Source organism: Manacus candei, unplaced genomic scaffold, assembly GCF_025592945.1.
Source record: "Manacus candei isolate 608988 ecotype Guabito, Panama unplaced genomic scaffold, ASM2559294v1 h1tg000042l, whole genome shotgun sequence".
NCBI lineage: Eukaryota > Metazoa > Chordata > Aves > Passeriformes > Pipridae > Manacus > Manacus candei.
The window spans coordinates 1,279,021-1,293,610 of NW_026138090.1; the positions used below are offsets into that span (position 1 = coordinate 1,279,021).

Sequence of the window (14,590 nt, forward strand, 5' to 3'; positions counted from 1 at the left end):
TTCCCCACAGCCACGGATCCAAGAGTCTGTGGTGGTTATTCCAAAGCTCAAAGCCAAGAGCAGGTGGTCTTAGGATCAGCTTAAGTGGTCTTAGGATCAAAGGCCAAGGCCCACAGGATTTGATGGGTCAAGCCACCATGCCCAAGAAATCCCAGTGGCTGAGGTTATTTGCTTCCATTTAGTATTTTCTGTGATCCCGGGTTTGCAACCATTTACACATGGGTGTAACTTTACACCTGCAAAGCTGCCAACCACAGGCATTAAAAAACCATGAGATGCTTTACAGAATGACACCTTTGGGGCTCTGTTTTTGTTTTGTGACTCTGACATCTGGTTAGATTTCTTATTTTTTATTAAAAGCAAGTTTGAATTCTTACGCAATGTCTCGATTTCAGGGCTTTAAGAGCAGCATTAAAAAGACCCCAAGATTTGGAAGCATTGCTCCCTCCCCAAAGGAGATGCTAAGCAAAGGCAAAATATATTGAAAACAAGGACTTTTTTCTTTTCCTGTGTGTTCGTCCTACTTTTACTTAATTAAACAATATAAACCTCTCACATTACTTTTAAAAATATTAATACTGTAAATCAGAGTCAGTCCAGGATGGTTCTTTCTAGTAGTGGCTAGAAAACAAAATAGGGAGATAGCCTTATTTTTAAAAAAGTTCCTTTTCCTGTTGAATTTCAAAAATATTCAGAATTTTGAGAAGCAACTGATTTTCATACATCTCTCTTTATCCAAAAATGCAGGCAACAGAATGAGAATGTGATAAAAAATGTAATTAAAATTTTCTAAAACCTTATTACACGTACAATCTTAACCAGCTTCATGACTAATAGATATTTCTGAGAACAACATATTTGCTATTATAAGCTACTTTACAGTGTAAGCTACAAGCATCTGTATAATCTCTTCAAATATTATTTTATGGTAAAATGCAGCGTCAAAATTTAATAATATAATAGAAATCCACTTTAATGTGGGGTTTTTTTTTTTCCTCTCACACAACTGCTTCATTGCAACAAAACATTCTTTAATAGGAAACGATGGTGTAACGATTTAACTTATTATAATAAATCCCTGGCAGTATCAAAGTGAATATTGCCTCTCTGATTTGTGCGCTAAATTTTAAGCCAAGGGGTTGTCACTTACCCCACGAAAACCGAGTGGCTAAGATTAATAATCAGCTTGCATGAAATATTAACATTTACCATAATGCAAGAACTCTTGATATGCATAGCCAGCATGTAGAAAAAAAATGTTTAAAAGTAGCACTACATATTGATTTAACAGAGTAACAACAATCTGCAGCACTCAACAACAGCAAATCTGTCAACAGGGGCCAACATGCATCGCACGACACAGACAGTACTGAGCACATAAAACACCAGAAGAGGGTCAGAAACTGTTTCAAGTCAACACAACGTTTTCTCTCTCTCCATTTCTGCCTGGGGCTACCTCTTTTCTCTGCCTGAGGAGAGGTTTGGAATACACCAGAGATGGGGGTTGGACACCATCAGCTTCTTGCATATGCCAGCTGGGAGTGGTCCAGGAATGGGGATGCAGCAGGACACGGATTATTTGGGGTGTGCAAGGGCTGTTCATCTCTCAGACTGGCAGGGGGTGGGCAGGGGAATCCCTAATGGTAAACTATTAGTTCTCCCTGCCAGGCACCTCATACTGCACAGGCACGTGGAAAAGGGATGCAGCCGTAGCTGGTGGAAGTGATCAGGGACAAAATGATCAAAAATGGTGCCTGGATGCAGACTTGCTTCCCGAAAGGCAAAATGAGTGCTTACACGAAGGTAAACCACCTGTATGCCTTCACTCTCAGCCTAGAGAGGGGCAGAGAGAATGATCTCTTGCAGGACCATCTGTCACCTCTCCAAATGCTCCCACTGCATTCACATGAGAGCAGGGGAGGCCTCGATGGAAAAGGCACTCTCGTACCACAGTATCAAGGTGAATCTGTGGGATTTTGGTCCAGGATCTGAAGGAACACTGAGGCTGCTCCAACTGCAAGTCATCCCTTGAATATGCTGCACAAACTGGACTCTTGGCTTTATGGGTGCATCTAAAACCAGACTCTTCTGCTCTTCAGACCACTGATGCCTGAGGCCACCTCTCCCAGCTTCCTTGCTAAATGTCCTTGGGGGAGCTCCTTCCACATACACATAAACCTGACAGTGCTCCCCATCAACCTACTAAAACCCCCTCTCCTCCAACTTGTGTCACAAGATCACAGAATGGTTTGGGTTGGATGACCTTAAAGGTCATCTCATTCCATGGGCAGGGACACCTTCCCTTAGACCAGTTTGCTTAAGGCACCATCCAACCCGGCCTTGAACACTTCCATGGATGGGGCAGGGATGATTTGAAAGCTCAGGTCACTGGTTTGGTGGGTCTAATGGGGCACTGAAGGGCTGCATCCTCCTTCCTATGGGTCCCCTACGTGCTCTCCTCCCCACTCAGTCTCTTTTGAGTACCCAGATTTCTAAGCACCACCCTCCACTCAAAGGCCAAAACAAACTACCCATCATCACTGGGTCAGAAGCAGAACCAGCAGAGTCAAGGCAACGTTGCCACTGACTTTTGGCCAGTTCTGGCTCAGATCCCAGTGAGATGGCACACAGACAAACCAGGAGCAAACACTGCTGGAGCACTCACACCACAACACCGTATGGAGAGGAACTGCAATCTAATACATACACCTTCCAGCAAATTGGCAGGAGCCGTCCGGGCGCCGGTCAAATCGTGGATGAGAAACTCCGTCCAGTCCATGTATTTCTCTTTGATTGCTGGGGAAAGAGGAGGAAAGAAAAGAAATGCTTAGCAGAGCAGACTGCAACGACTTGCCACGTGTATGCCACGCAAAGGACTTGCCATGTTTATTAAGAGGTAATTCTTCACTGCGAGAGGGGGGAGACACTGGCACAGGCTGCCCAGAGAAGCTGTGGATTCCCCATCCCTTCAAGTGTTTAAGGCCAGGTTGGATGGGGCTCTGAGCAACCTGGTCTAGTGGAAGGTGTCCCTGCCCATGGTAGGGGGTTGGAACCAGATGGTCATTAAGGTCCTTCCAACCCAAACCATTCAGTGATTCAGTGATTTTAGAAACATCTCCTTGGGGTTTAAAAGCTCTAAACCTCTGGATACAACTGCAATTCAGACCAGGAGAAAAGCTGGTTTGTTGTCCAGACCCTTGGGCAACCTGTGCACACAGTTAAATCCCAAAGTAAGGGAAAGTGTTGCTCCACTGTAGTCGCTGACAGTGATTTACAACACGGTGGCTTATCACTTCCATCTCTCCCATTCAAAATTGGCCACTGCTTGTGTAACTGCTCGTTTCCTGCTTATCACAAAGGCTAAGGTGTGATTTATAAAGTCTCTTTGTATGTTCAGTAATGACCTCTGAGGGGAAAAAAAAAAACAACTGTGCAAACTTTCAATTCCTTGACAGGAAATCAGAAACTCCAGGTGCTTTCCCCACAAAGCAGAAAAATCACCCCTGAGAACATCACATATCAGCTGTTGAGTCAATACACTTTCAAGAAGAAAGACTTTAGGAATTTATCAGGAACTTCTGTTACATTTAGAAAAAACTAAGTAATTTCTGTGCTAAATATTGTAAGTTTGGGTTACTTTAGGACATGTATCCACAAATTTTAAAAGATTTGAACTGAAATATATAAAAGTTGCCTCCAGGATTCCAATTCTGGGTCAGTTTCAGTTGAAACAGGTAAAAGTTGTGCACCAAAAGGCAGTAATTCAGCAAATGTCAGCTTCAGAGATACAGATGCCTTTTCAAATGCATTGTGCATTTGCAATCAGAAATCAAGAAATCAGACTTTAATTCCACCTGACTGTAAATGGGAATTAAATTACATTGGAAACATTACTCTCTCCCCCAAAAAATCTTACTTATTTGTGAGAGAACAAACAGGGATATAGTTATGTTGTTAACTTAGCAACACCTACAGAAAGGAAAAATCACAAGCATTTGAAAATGTCAACATTTCCTCTCAATAAAAAACTGGATACATGGTTTAAAGACCATTCCCCCATGTATGCAATCCATACAGCTGGGCATGGATAAAGACTGCAGCCATGCCCAGCAGACCTTACCTCAACCTCATTTCTCACTTCTGCTCCTTCCCCAAAAGCCAGTTCTACCAATTTGAACTATACATCCAGTTCATAGTTCTAAATTACTTTAGAAGTGCATTTAAAAGTATTTAAAATTACCAAACCATGAAGTGCTGGACTTGAGCCTCCATAAAATAACACTTGAACTTGCCTGGAACCATTCTAAGTCTTTTACAGCACTGACTGTGCATGATTTCCAGGAGATTTATGTCCCTTGCATTATTTAAGAGGGAAGAATAGCCTGAGAAGAAATGGTTTAGACATGACACTTTGTCTCTCAACACTCCTGTTGAGTACACATCATCAGTTCTTGTCCACCTACATCAGGATAAAGAAAATAAGCTTAATTTTGGCATCAGTGAGAAGATAGTAGTAATTGTTGTACTGAATGAGACCAGAGTCCCTCTAGCTCAGGCTTCTGCCTCTTTCTGTGAACAGTACTGGGTGCAGCATAGAAAGGTGCAAGTTGAACTTGATTTTGGCTCATACCCACGAAGTTGTCAGCCAAATTTTGAATGCCAGAGCTTCACTCCTAAGGAATGACAAATGTGATGAAAAGAACACAGTTCAAACTTTCAAAGCTGGCAGGAGTCGGGGGGGGGGGGAATGGGATTTTCGAAGTTGACAACAGATTTCAGGGTTTTTCCATTTCCAGATGCCCAGTTTGAGATGTCTTAGCAGTGCCCAACTCACAGATCTTCCTCTCTGTCAGCACACAGTTTGAAATCTAAATAAGATGGTGCCCCTCTCCCCACTCAGATCTGGATTGGAGGCTTCAGAAGTCCAAAAGTGCCAATGTGACCTTTGTTTTCAGATTCTGACTTTGTTTTCAGCTTTTTAGACTCAGATAAAAAAAAAAAAACAAAACAAAAAAACAACAAGCTATTCTCAGTTTTTGGTTGGTTTCAGAGCTATTCTCCCCATACAAATCTAATTTCTAAGGTTTTGCTTTATTTTATTCTGCTCTTGCAGTGTAGATAATGAGACTCTGAAAAGCTCTGAGAGACAATAAATTGCACTGGAAGATTAAGAAACAGGGATTTGTACCTTCTTCTGTGCCTGTAGAGCACAATCAGCCTTCTCAGTTCTACAGCTCAAGTCACTACAACGCAAACATTAATTTTTAGTAGTAATGAAGTGAATCTGAACCATCATGATACCTGTAAAAGCTTTGGAGGACCAAGCAAAATGTTAAGAATATTCAAACTAAGGAAAATCAGCTGCATAAATAAGAATAGCTGTCAGTTTAATGCTTGGGTGCCCAACCTGAGCATCCATCTCCAGGAATGCCAGTTTTCTCTGGCATATCACACTCAGCACCTGTGAACTGAAGCACTGAACTTTCAACCACTAATTCACATTTTCATTTGTGGAGAAGACTCAACTGAACCTCTCCTACTGCAGACAGGCTGGGAGAACTCTGCTTTTAGAGCCCATCTGCAGCTGGCTGCCCAACCATGGGATGGGAAGGTGTCCAGGACAAAGGATCCTGTTCCACGGTGACTTAAACTCCACTAGTATTGCTATTTTCAAAACACTTTTTTCCTGCCTTAAATAATTTCAGTGAGTCAGGAGTGGTCCATGAGGTTCAGATATCCATGTTTTCTCTACATTTCAATACATCCATCTTCCCAAGAGAACTCTGTGAGCTCCTACCAAAGCTCCTGCAAAGATATGTAGTGATAGGACAAGAGGGAATGGTCTTAAGCTGGAGAAGGGTAGGTTTAGATTAGATATTAGGAAGTTCTTTATGCAGAGTGGTGAGGCTCTGGAATAGGTTGTCCAGACAGGTTGTGGACTCCCCATCCCTGGAAGTGTTCAAGGCCAGGTTGGATGGGGCTCTGAGCAACTTGAGATAGTGGAAGGTGTCCCTGCCCAAGAGAGGGGTTTGGCACGAGATGAGCTTCAAGATCCCTTCCAATTTAAACTATTCTATGATTCTATAACCTGAATACATCTCTGGGATCTCAGCTAATGCCTGTGGTGCTGCGGGAGGAAGGGGAAACACTCAAGAAATAAAGCAGAAGAAACCTCCTTGTCAAATCCTTGCAAAGAGAACCATTTCATAAAGGAAGGTAGGTCCTTCCACAAAAGCCAAAAGCTATGGAGGAAAAAATGTGTCCTTCAAACCTTCAAAGAGAAATACTCTGAAGGAGCCCCCTCCAAACAAAAAGTGTGATGTGCAGAAGCAGTATTTTACAAGAGCATGATTAACGTCACCATAATCCATGCTCTTACTGAGCTGTACAGACTCAAATGGTGTTAAGAAATCTGCATAGTAAGAAAGTCCCTGGTATTTATGCATGGTTGACATAGGAGGAAACATCCCTAATTCTCTGCAATCCAGGGAGCTGACGAAACCGGGAAGAAGAGTTTCACCAATGCATAAAATCCCCTTCAAGTACCAAAATCTACTGCCCCTTTGCACACTCACCCTTCCCTCACCAGACACAGCTCGTTTGTGAAGATGGAACCTCAGAAAGGGACTGTCACCACAGTGGGGCACCAAATAGCCCCAATGACAAGAAAGGATTTGAGATATTCCAGTTATACTGAGGTTACTTTGGCAATTCTATCTTAAGCAGTGATGGGTTGCCTGATGAAGACAGCAACATAATCACACTGGCTGGTCCTCTAGAGCAGGAGGAAAAAGGAGATCTAAGATAAAGCTTGACCAAAAGAGTCCTAATAGCATTTTGAGCACCAAACCCATCTTAGTGCCAGTCTCACAGTCCTGCACAGGGTCTGCTGTGCACAGAAAGGACAAAGACAAGCCTGGTTTGAGATCCTGGGGGCCAACTGCCATCACATTTATCATGGTGAGAGGCCATGATTCAAGAGAAGCAGAGACATGGTAGCAGAAAATAAGACTCAGTTTAATAATCTCACTGATGCAATGGCCACTGTGTGAGCTGAATGGAATTATTAAACATTAGATAAACCAGACAGGAGACAGGTACCAGCAACACTCTCACCGTGGAAAAAGCATCAGTCAGAGCTTGCACCAGATTAGCCACAGTACAGCCCAAACAAAAGGCATGCCCTGCACAAAGTGATGCTTCCAAAATGCCAGTGCTCTCACAACTGCTTCTCTTTCCTGGTCTAGAAGCAACACCACAGCCCTGTCTGAGTTGCAGCCTGTGCATGCAGATGTGCCTGTTTCCTTTGGATTGGGTTCAGTTCCTCTTGGAGCCACTGCAGGTGGTTGTTTTAACACCTCTGCAGCTCCAAGGCCAAAGGCTTTAAAGCATCTCCCTGACATAAAAATGCCACAGAACCACCTGCCTTAGAGCCAAGCAGCCCAGAGCAGAGGCCAGATCTGCATGTTGAGGAGCCAAAATGAATCCATCACAGAGCCAGTAGCTCTGCTCCAGATCACACTCACGCAGGACTAACTGCACAGAGAGGAAAATCCATCTGGATCTAGACCACTACACAAAGACCTGAAAGAGATCCCACATTTCCCTCTCCAACTCCCCGGGAGCAGCTGTAGTGATGCACCAGTTCCCAGACGCAGCTCTGGGTTGGTAAAGGCTGAACCCAGGCTTTACCTCCTCCTAAGAGACCTCAGTGAAATTGTCCACACCTGGAAAAGTAAAAGCCAAGTCTCTGCAGCTCCCTGCCTTCGTGTCTTGCACAGGAAAATGCAAAGCCCCCCTGCCTCCTTCCATGAAAAATACTCATTTCAGAGAGCACCTCCTAGTTTGGCAAATATTGCAGTGGAATCTTAAATTAGAAAGAAAAAGGACCCTTCCACATTAAGACTATATTTATTTCTGCAGAAGTCACAGTACAGGTGATAAAAGTGAGCTCCCCTTCCACAGGGCTGAACTCCATCACAAAACAGATTGCACCCAATATCCCTCAAATAACAGTAACTCTTCCCACTTCTTTCTCCACTCAATTCAGCCTGCCCCGACCTCCCTGCCTCCCATTCCTCTCTCCCCTTTTGATCCTCTGCCATTTCCTCACCTTTACTCATTCATCTCATTTTCCCAAGCCGTGTCTTGAGACTCCAGGTTGTACCTGGGCCTGACTGCTCCAAATCTGGGCACAGTGGCAGCACCTGAGGACCAGGGGCTGACACGCAAAGTACCATCAGCACTGCTCACCAGACACGAGATTTTGCCCCAAACCATCCTTTTCCCCTTGCACTGTGCATGTTGACCATGAAAGCCATGGCAAGAGCAGCTGGAAAAGGCCGGAGCAATGCACACCCTGCATCGCATCCCCTCCAATCCCACTAAACACGTGCCTGAGAGCCAGGACAGCAGCTTCATTCCGTGCAACCCTGTAAATCTCTGTGCCCTGCCTCAGCCACAGTGCATAATGGGTTCAGATTTATCTGCCTCTCTAGAGAAATAAGAGATTAAAAGAACATTTACAGTCCTGTGAAAGCACTGAGTCACAGGCGCTCCATTCAATGAATATGAGATACTATTATCACATTAGCAGCTCTTGGGATTTCATCTAGTTTCCTACATGTTGCTGTTTTTCTTAAAGCCACTCCTCTCAGGTCATGGGTTTCAATGAAAATTCTCATTTTCTTTTTTTTTTTTTTCTTTTTTTTTCAAGAACAGGATGCTGCAAAAGTGCAAGAAAAACCTTGAAATCTGAAAGACCAGTAAGACAATGGAAAGAACACACATTTTGTTTTCTCCTTTCATGATTGTTCCCCCCCCCCTCCTAAAACCACCCATTTGATTGATAAGAACAAGACTCAGGGACTTGAACTGCTGCATTTCTTAAAATAAAGGGATAGTAGCACCTTATTGACATACAGAACCTAAACAGGCTCCTCCTCGGAAACCCCTCAACATACCTCATGGGTACTCCTGTCCAACAACTGCTGGCATAAAAGGACCATGCTTTCAGCCACCAGGGACAATTCAGTGTGCCACTGCTTCAAAATAATGCATGATAATATAAAATAATATATAATGAATGACTGAAAACCCACGTCCTTCTATCTACCCCCTGTTTGAGCACAATGAGTACAAGCTCACAGGCATGAGGACAGTGTAACACCAGCCCATCTGACAGGACCTGAGCTGCTGCCACCAGTAACAGGGCCAAAGACAAAGCAATAATATCAAATTATGCTTTACAAAAAAAAAAAAAAAGCTTTTCATGTTTGGTTTTTTTTTCCTTTTTTTTTTATTTAATAACCCAGGATCACTAGCAACCTGTCGACACCTCTCCTGGAGAATCCCCACTGGAACCCATCAACCTCTCAACAACAGAGTTTTAATTTTCTCATATGGTGAAGAACAGCATCTTAAACAGCTTTATAAAATGGTTTAGGTTCTTTTGGACAAATCTGCTAAGTGACAACAATTTCGGTCTGGAAAATATTTTTATTATTAAAAATTTAACTCCTTCCTAGGACTGGAATGAACAGAAATAGTTAACAAGAAGAATTATAGCTGGGTAGGACCTGGGAAATTCTTCTCATTCCATTATGAAATCAACTAAAATATCAGGATGTCATAAAAAATTTGATTTAAAAGGATGTTCTAATATATATAGTTATAAATTTAACATATACTAAAGTTACTGGGGAAGGGGAATATCAATCCATTCCACTCTGACCAGTCTGATGGCAGTGCAAGCAGGAAATGCCCAGAGCCTGGAGAAGGATCACAGACCAGCAGGAAACCACCTGAAGAGCAGCACAAAGGAATTCCAGCCACTCCAGGGACAGGTGACATTATAGTGGGGGTCTGCTTCAGGTCACCCAGCATGGAAAACCAAGGTTGGATGGGGCTTGGAGCAACCTGGACTAGCTGAAGGTGTCCCTGCCCACGGCAGCGGGGTGGAATTAGATGATCTTAAAGGTCCCTTCCAACCCAAACCATTCTGTGACTCTATGATAAGATATGCAGTTTTTAGAAGCTAAACAGCATATTGTAAAAATATATAAAGCTTACAATATTGATATTTTCTTTTGATTTAAAAGTTGTCACATATTCGATGCAATATTTATATGTTATAAAAATCTTAAAATATAAATGTTATAACTATGTTACAAAGGTCTAAATGACACAGTCAGAATGAGATGTCTTTATATCAAAATAACATAGAATGCTAAAACAATTTGTTTAGACTTCACCCATCAAAACAATTTGTCAAAACTGACATGTTCTCACAAAATATTTCCATTTTGATAAAACAGCATTTTGACAGAAAACGGTTGAATCCCCACATTTTCATTCAGCTTGCTGAACTGTATACATCCTTGAGAACCAGACTGGATGTGAAAACAGGATGGGAATGTGAGTGATGTCCCTTCTCCTGTGCCCCTAAGCAAAGGGCTCAGGCTGTTTCTGGACCCTCCCCGAGACCTTCACTCTGCTGCACACCCTACAAAGCCAGATCCCCCATTAAGTATTTCCAAAACAAAATAAGTTAAAACTACATTTTAAAAAAAAAATGGCATTTTCTATAAAAATGACTGTTTGCTTTGAATTCTTTTGTAGACTCCCTGAATAAAAGCCAAATGGGGCTGGAGACATCTTCAAACAAATTTCTTACTTAAAACTTCAAACAGTCTTCTGTTCTCACAGCAGCAGAGTTCTGCGGTTTGAATTGGACCACAAAATAATGCAAATGAAGTCCAAAAGAAAAAAAAGAAAAAGAAAGTGCATCAAAAGCTGTTGATCTGTTTTCCTAATGGTGCAGCCACAACTTCAGAGCTCAGGCATCAGCTTCTGTACACCTGTCTTAAATATGGAAAGTGTTCAAGGAAAATATTATAAAGAGAGGGTTTTTGTGAAAGCCAGAAGTTATAAGCAACTGTCCATCAAAGAATACACACGCTCAAAAGACACTCCTGGAGTCAGCAGTACTCTGTGGTCCCATTCATTTGAATTTACAACTGACTTATAAACAGATGTTAGAAGGAAGGGTGATATCTGAAGGAAAATGCACAGCTCTTTTATCCTGCTAGAAGATGCTCCGTCAAGCTATTGATTGATCTACGAGCTCTTACAGCTCTTAGTTATCTATTTTTTTTTAAATAAAACTGAACAAGTGTTAACTTCAAATTAATGTTTAGCCCGCAGGAGCTATTTAATACAAGAATATTCTGCAGGCTTTTTCAATTGTCTTCAAAATACCTGGAGCCCCCTGGTTTTTCAGCCCGCTCAAAGCACCCTGATCCCATTTCTCAGAGAAGATTATGCTGTACTTTTTATGGTCTTGACCCAGGAAAGGGGCAACACACAGGCTTTAATCCTTGCATACACAACTCCACATGCAAGAACACTCCCTGACTAGAAAAAGTAGAGGAAAAAAAGCAGAGAAAGGCAGGAACATATGCTTTAGGTTCTCACTGGAACAATTCCCTTATAGTTTTTTCTGTTCAGTTACACTGAATTTCAGTACAAGGCACCCATTATCCTTCCTCCTGCCATTCAAGGTTTCCAGAAATTATCTACTTACATTCTCTCGGTCCAAACAAGCAAGTCCATGTGGAAAAAACTGTCTCCTCGTCCTAACATCCTTTGAGCCATTCACAGATGTGCACACTATCCCCCTCGGGTTTCTCTAGTCCTTAATTAACTGTTATCTCTTTAACAATAGAAAAAAAGCAGCAGGTGGTTTGGGAATTGCTTTTCATTTCTTGAAGCTTGCACTGGCCTGTGCTACGACTCCAACCCAGCTGTGGGAGCTGCAGGTGGAAGGAGGAGAGGAGTTGGATGCTGTGGGAGAAAACAATCAGTGTGTGCAAGCAGGGTGAGTGGCTGCTATTATACCGAAGTTATTTTTTTGAGTGAGGCAAGATCTTGCAGAAATCCTCTCCATTAACTCACTGCAACTCAGGAATCCGAGAAAGACACTTTGTCCAGCAAGAAATAAGCAGCAGGAGGGTCACCATGAAACGATGAGACACTTCCATGCAGTAGGTTAGCCTGTCTTCATCCCAAATACAACATTATGGAAAAAGTCTTCCTGAGATCCCACAGCTGTGGCTTTCTGCTCACAAGCCAAACTGTCCAAGATCAGAAATTTGCCTCACAGATCCCAACAGCCTAAGAGATCCCAACAGGAGAGTGACCTGTGTGCCAGGAACCCCTATCAGCCTGCCCTGACTGACTGAGCACAGCAGCCTCAGGTGCCCATCCAGCAGTAAATGAACTACTCATAAGTGCTGTGATTAATTACTTCCCTTCGGTTAAAGTCAATACTTGGCTTGCACTGCATTATTTAAAATTTAAAAAAAAAAAAAAGGATAAAAAGAAGAGGTGCATGGATAATGGTCTATCTTGGTGGTGTTACCTATCAACTACAGTCAGATTATGGAGATAAAGAACAGAAGTAAATTTATCAGCTCCATTTGCACTTGTCATGTCACTGAAAGACTCCACACAAGTGTAATCAGCACCACACAGCCAGGGATCACTGAGACACAGCTCTGCTCTCCCTTGGGATATGGGAATGGGGGAGGGAGATGCAGATGGAAGATGACAACAGGTAAGGGGAATTAATCTCTTCCCACCGTTGCCCTTGCAGGGATGCAACCAATTCATTCACCTGTACCCTCAGCATAACAAAAAGTCACCTGCAGCCATCCAGCCTCAACAGGGGGGAATTCAAGGATGAAGCAGCCAAATTTCTGGAGCATTTACCATGCATGACTCTATTTATAACCTAGGTTAATGGTAGGGACTCAGTGATCTTAGAGGTCATTTCCAGCCCAAATGATTTTATGATTATTTATTTTTAGGTGGTTTTACATTAATTTCACCTGGAACACAATTCCTCAACCTTGTTATCCAGATCTGGTACTGAAAAACAGAAACACTCTCATTAACACCACCATGAATTGGGAAGGAAATGCAAAATATCCTCTGGACACAAACATTTTTAAGTGGGTCAGTTGCCTGTTCTCTTGTATCTGCAGGCATGAATGAAGGTTGATTATTCTGATTTTGCTATAGCATCCAACATGTTAAAAAAGGGCTGATTTTTTTTCTCAATTACATCTGTAAGAAATTTGGAGAAAACCTGATGCATAACTACAAAGGCCACAGTGTTTCACTTTGAGCAACTGGTTTCTGCTTCTCCAAAATTCCTTACCAAAACAGAAATTGTGCACTCTTTAAACACAGCAATAACATGGCTCTCTGCCCAATTCAATTCCAGGTACAAGGTAACTAAATTTCATTGTTATCAACAACAGTCTTAGAAATGAATCAGGAACAGCTGACTTAAATGATCTTGGGTATGTACACGCACAGACAGAATTCCTGAAAGGTATTTCTGGAAGGCAGGCAATGCCCAGGTTTTGAAAGCTCTGCACAAACCACATAACCATAGGGGGTTCCTCCATCATTAGTATCAATGTCCATTAGGGTGATGGCTCACTGTGAAAATGAGCATCCAAACTCCTCAGCTCTCACCACTTAACCCCAAGCCTCCATGTACATTCCTTGATTATTTTTTCCTCCGTGTGCATTAAGCTCCATGCTCCGTGCACAGAAGAGATGGATCATGTGCAACGAGAGCTCCAACTCCCAATCTTCAGACCCAGGAGTCTTAAGGAAAGCCTTGTCAAATCAGCAGTTCAGGGAAAGGGGGGGGGAGGGGGCAACCTGGAATTGTGATTGTAATTTCTAAACCCATTTTTATCCCACGGAGATAAAAAATAATAATAATAAAATTTTAAGAGCTCTGTTATTCAGGAAAAATCAGCATCTTAACCAAAGTGCTCAGAAGCAAACCAGATCACAGAGTTCGGAGTGTGACTGCAGGACAGGGGCTTTGAGTGCACCTATCTGAGACACAGGTACCTCCACAATATTCCCTGCACAAAACTTCACTTAGCAGGCAGTTGCACAGTTATTTCCTTCCAAATTGTAGCCCCTCTGGGAGAAAACCAAGGAAGTATTTAGTCATCTTTGCAGGCACAGAGATTTGCTGTTGTAAGTAGACAGAAACGCACAGACATCCCGTAAAAACACAAAAACTTTACCCTGGTAAAGCCTACATGTAGCACTTCAGAGCTTCTTGTATACTAGTTCCAGATGAGAAATGTAGAAAGAGGGGAAAAAAACAGGTGTACAAAGCAAATTTCAGTAATTCCCGGATAAATCTCCATCAAAGTTAGCAATCATAACCACAGCCAGAACTATTGTAGCCACCAGCTTGGTTCAGACCCTGAATCAGTATGTCTGGCCAACATGGGGCCAACAGTGGCTGTGAATTAGCAGGGAGATATTTCACATCAAATTGCCTTGCACCAGGTGTCTCTGATGCCAGAAAATGCAGGCAGTGGAAGAAAGGAGGTCTGGAGGTTACCTGACCCTGATTCAAATGCCAGACACTCTCCCCTTGTTTTGGCAATGGACACAAGAGGCACCTCTGTGCCGTGTCTCTGGGATCTCACAGACCAGCCCCAAATGGGTTCTGTGGCTTAACAACATCTAAAAGTTATGGGTCACTCTG

General features: G+C 42.6%; 1 protein-coding gene across 4 annotated transcripts in view; it reads right to left on the reverse strand.

The window, feature by feature from the left end:
* The window catches only part of SFMBT2 (Scm like with four mbt domains 2), a 115,184-nt gene that overhangs the window by 64,815 nt on the left and 35,779 nt on the right, over positions 1 to 14,590 (reverse strand). For all 4 annotated transcript variants that reach the window (XM_051795219.1, XM_051795217.1, XM_051795218.1 and 1 more), the window contains one exon: positions 2,708 to 2,796. In XM_051795219.1, coding sequence (XP_051651179.1) covers positions 2,708 to 2,796 — 89 coding nt within the window. The remainder of the gene's footprint in view (positions 1 to 2,707; positions 2,797 to 14,590) is intronic.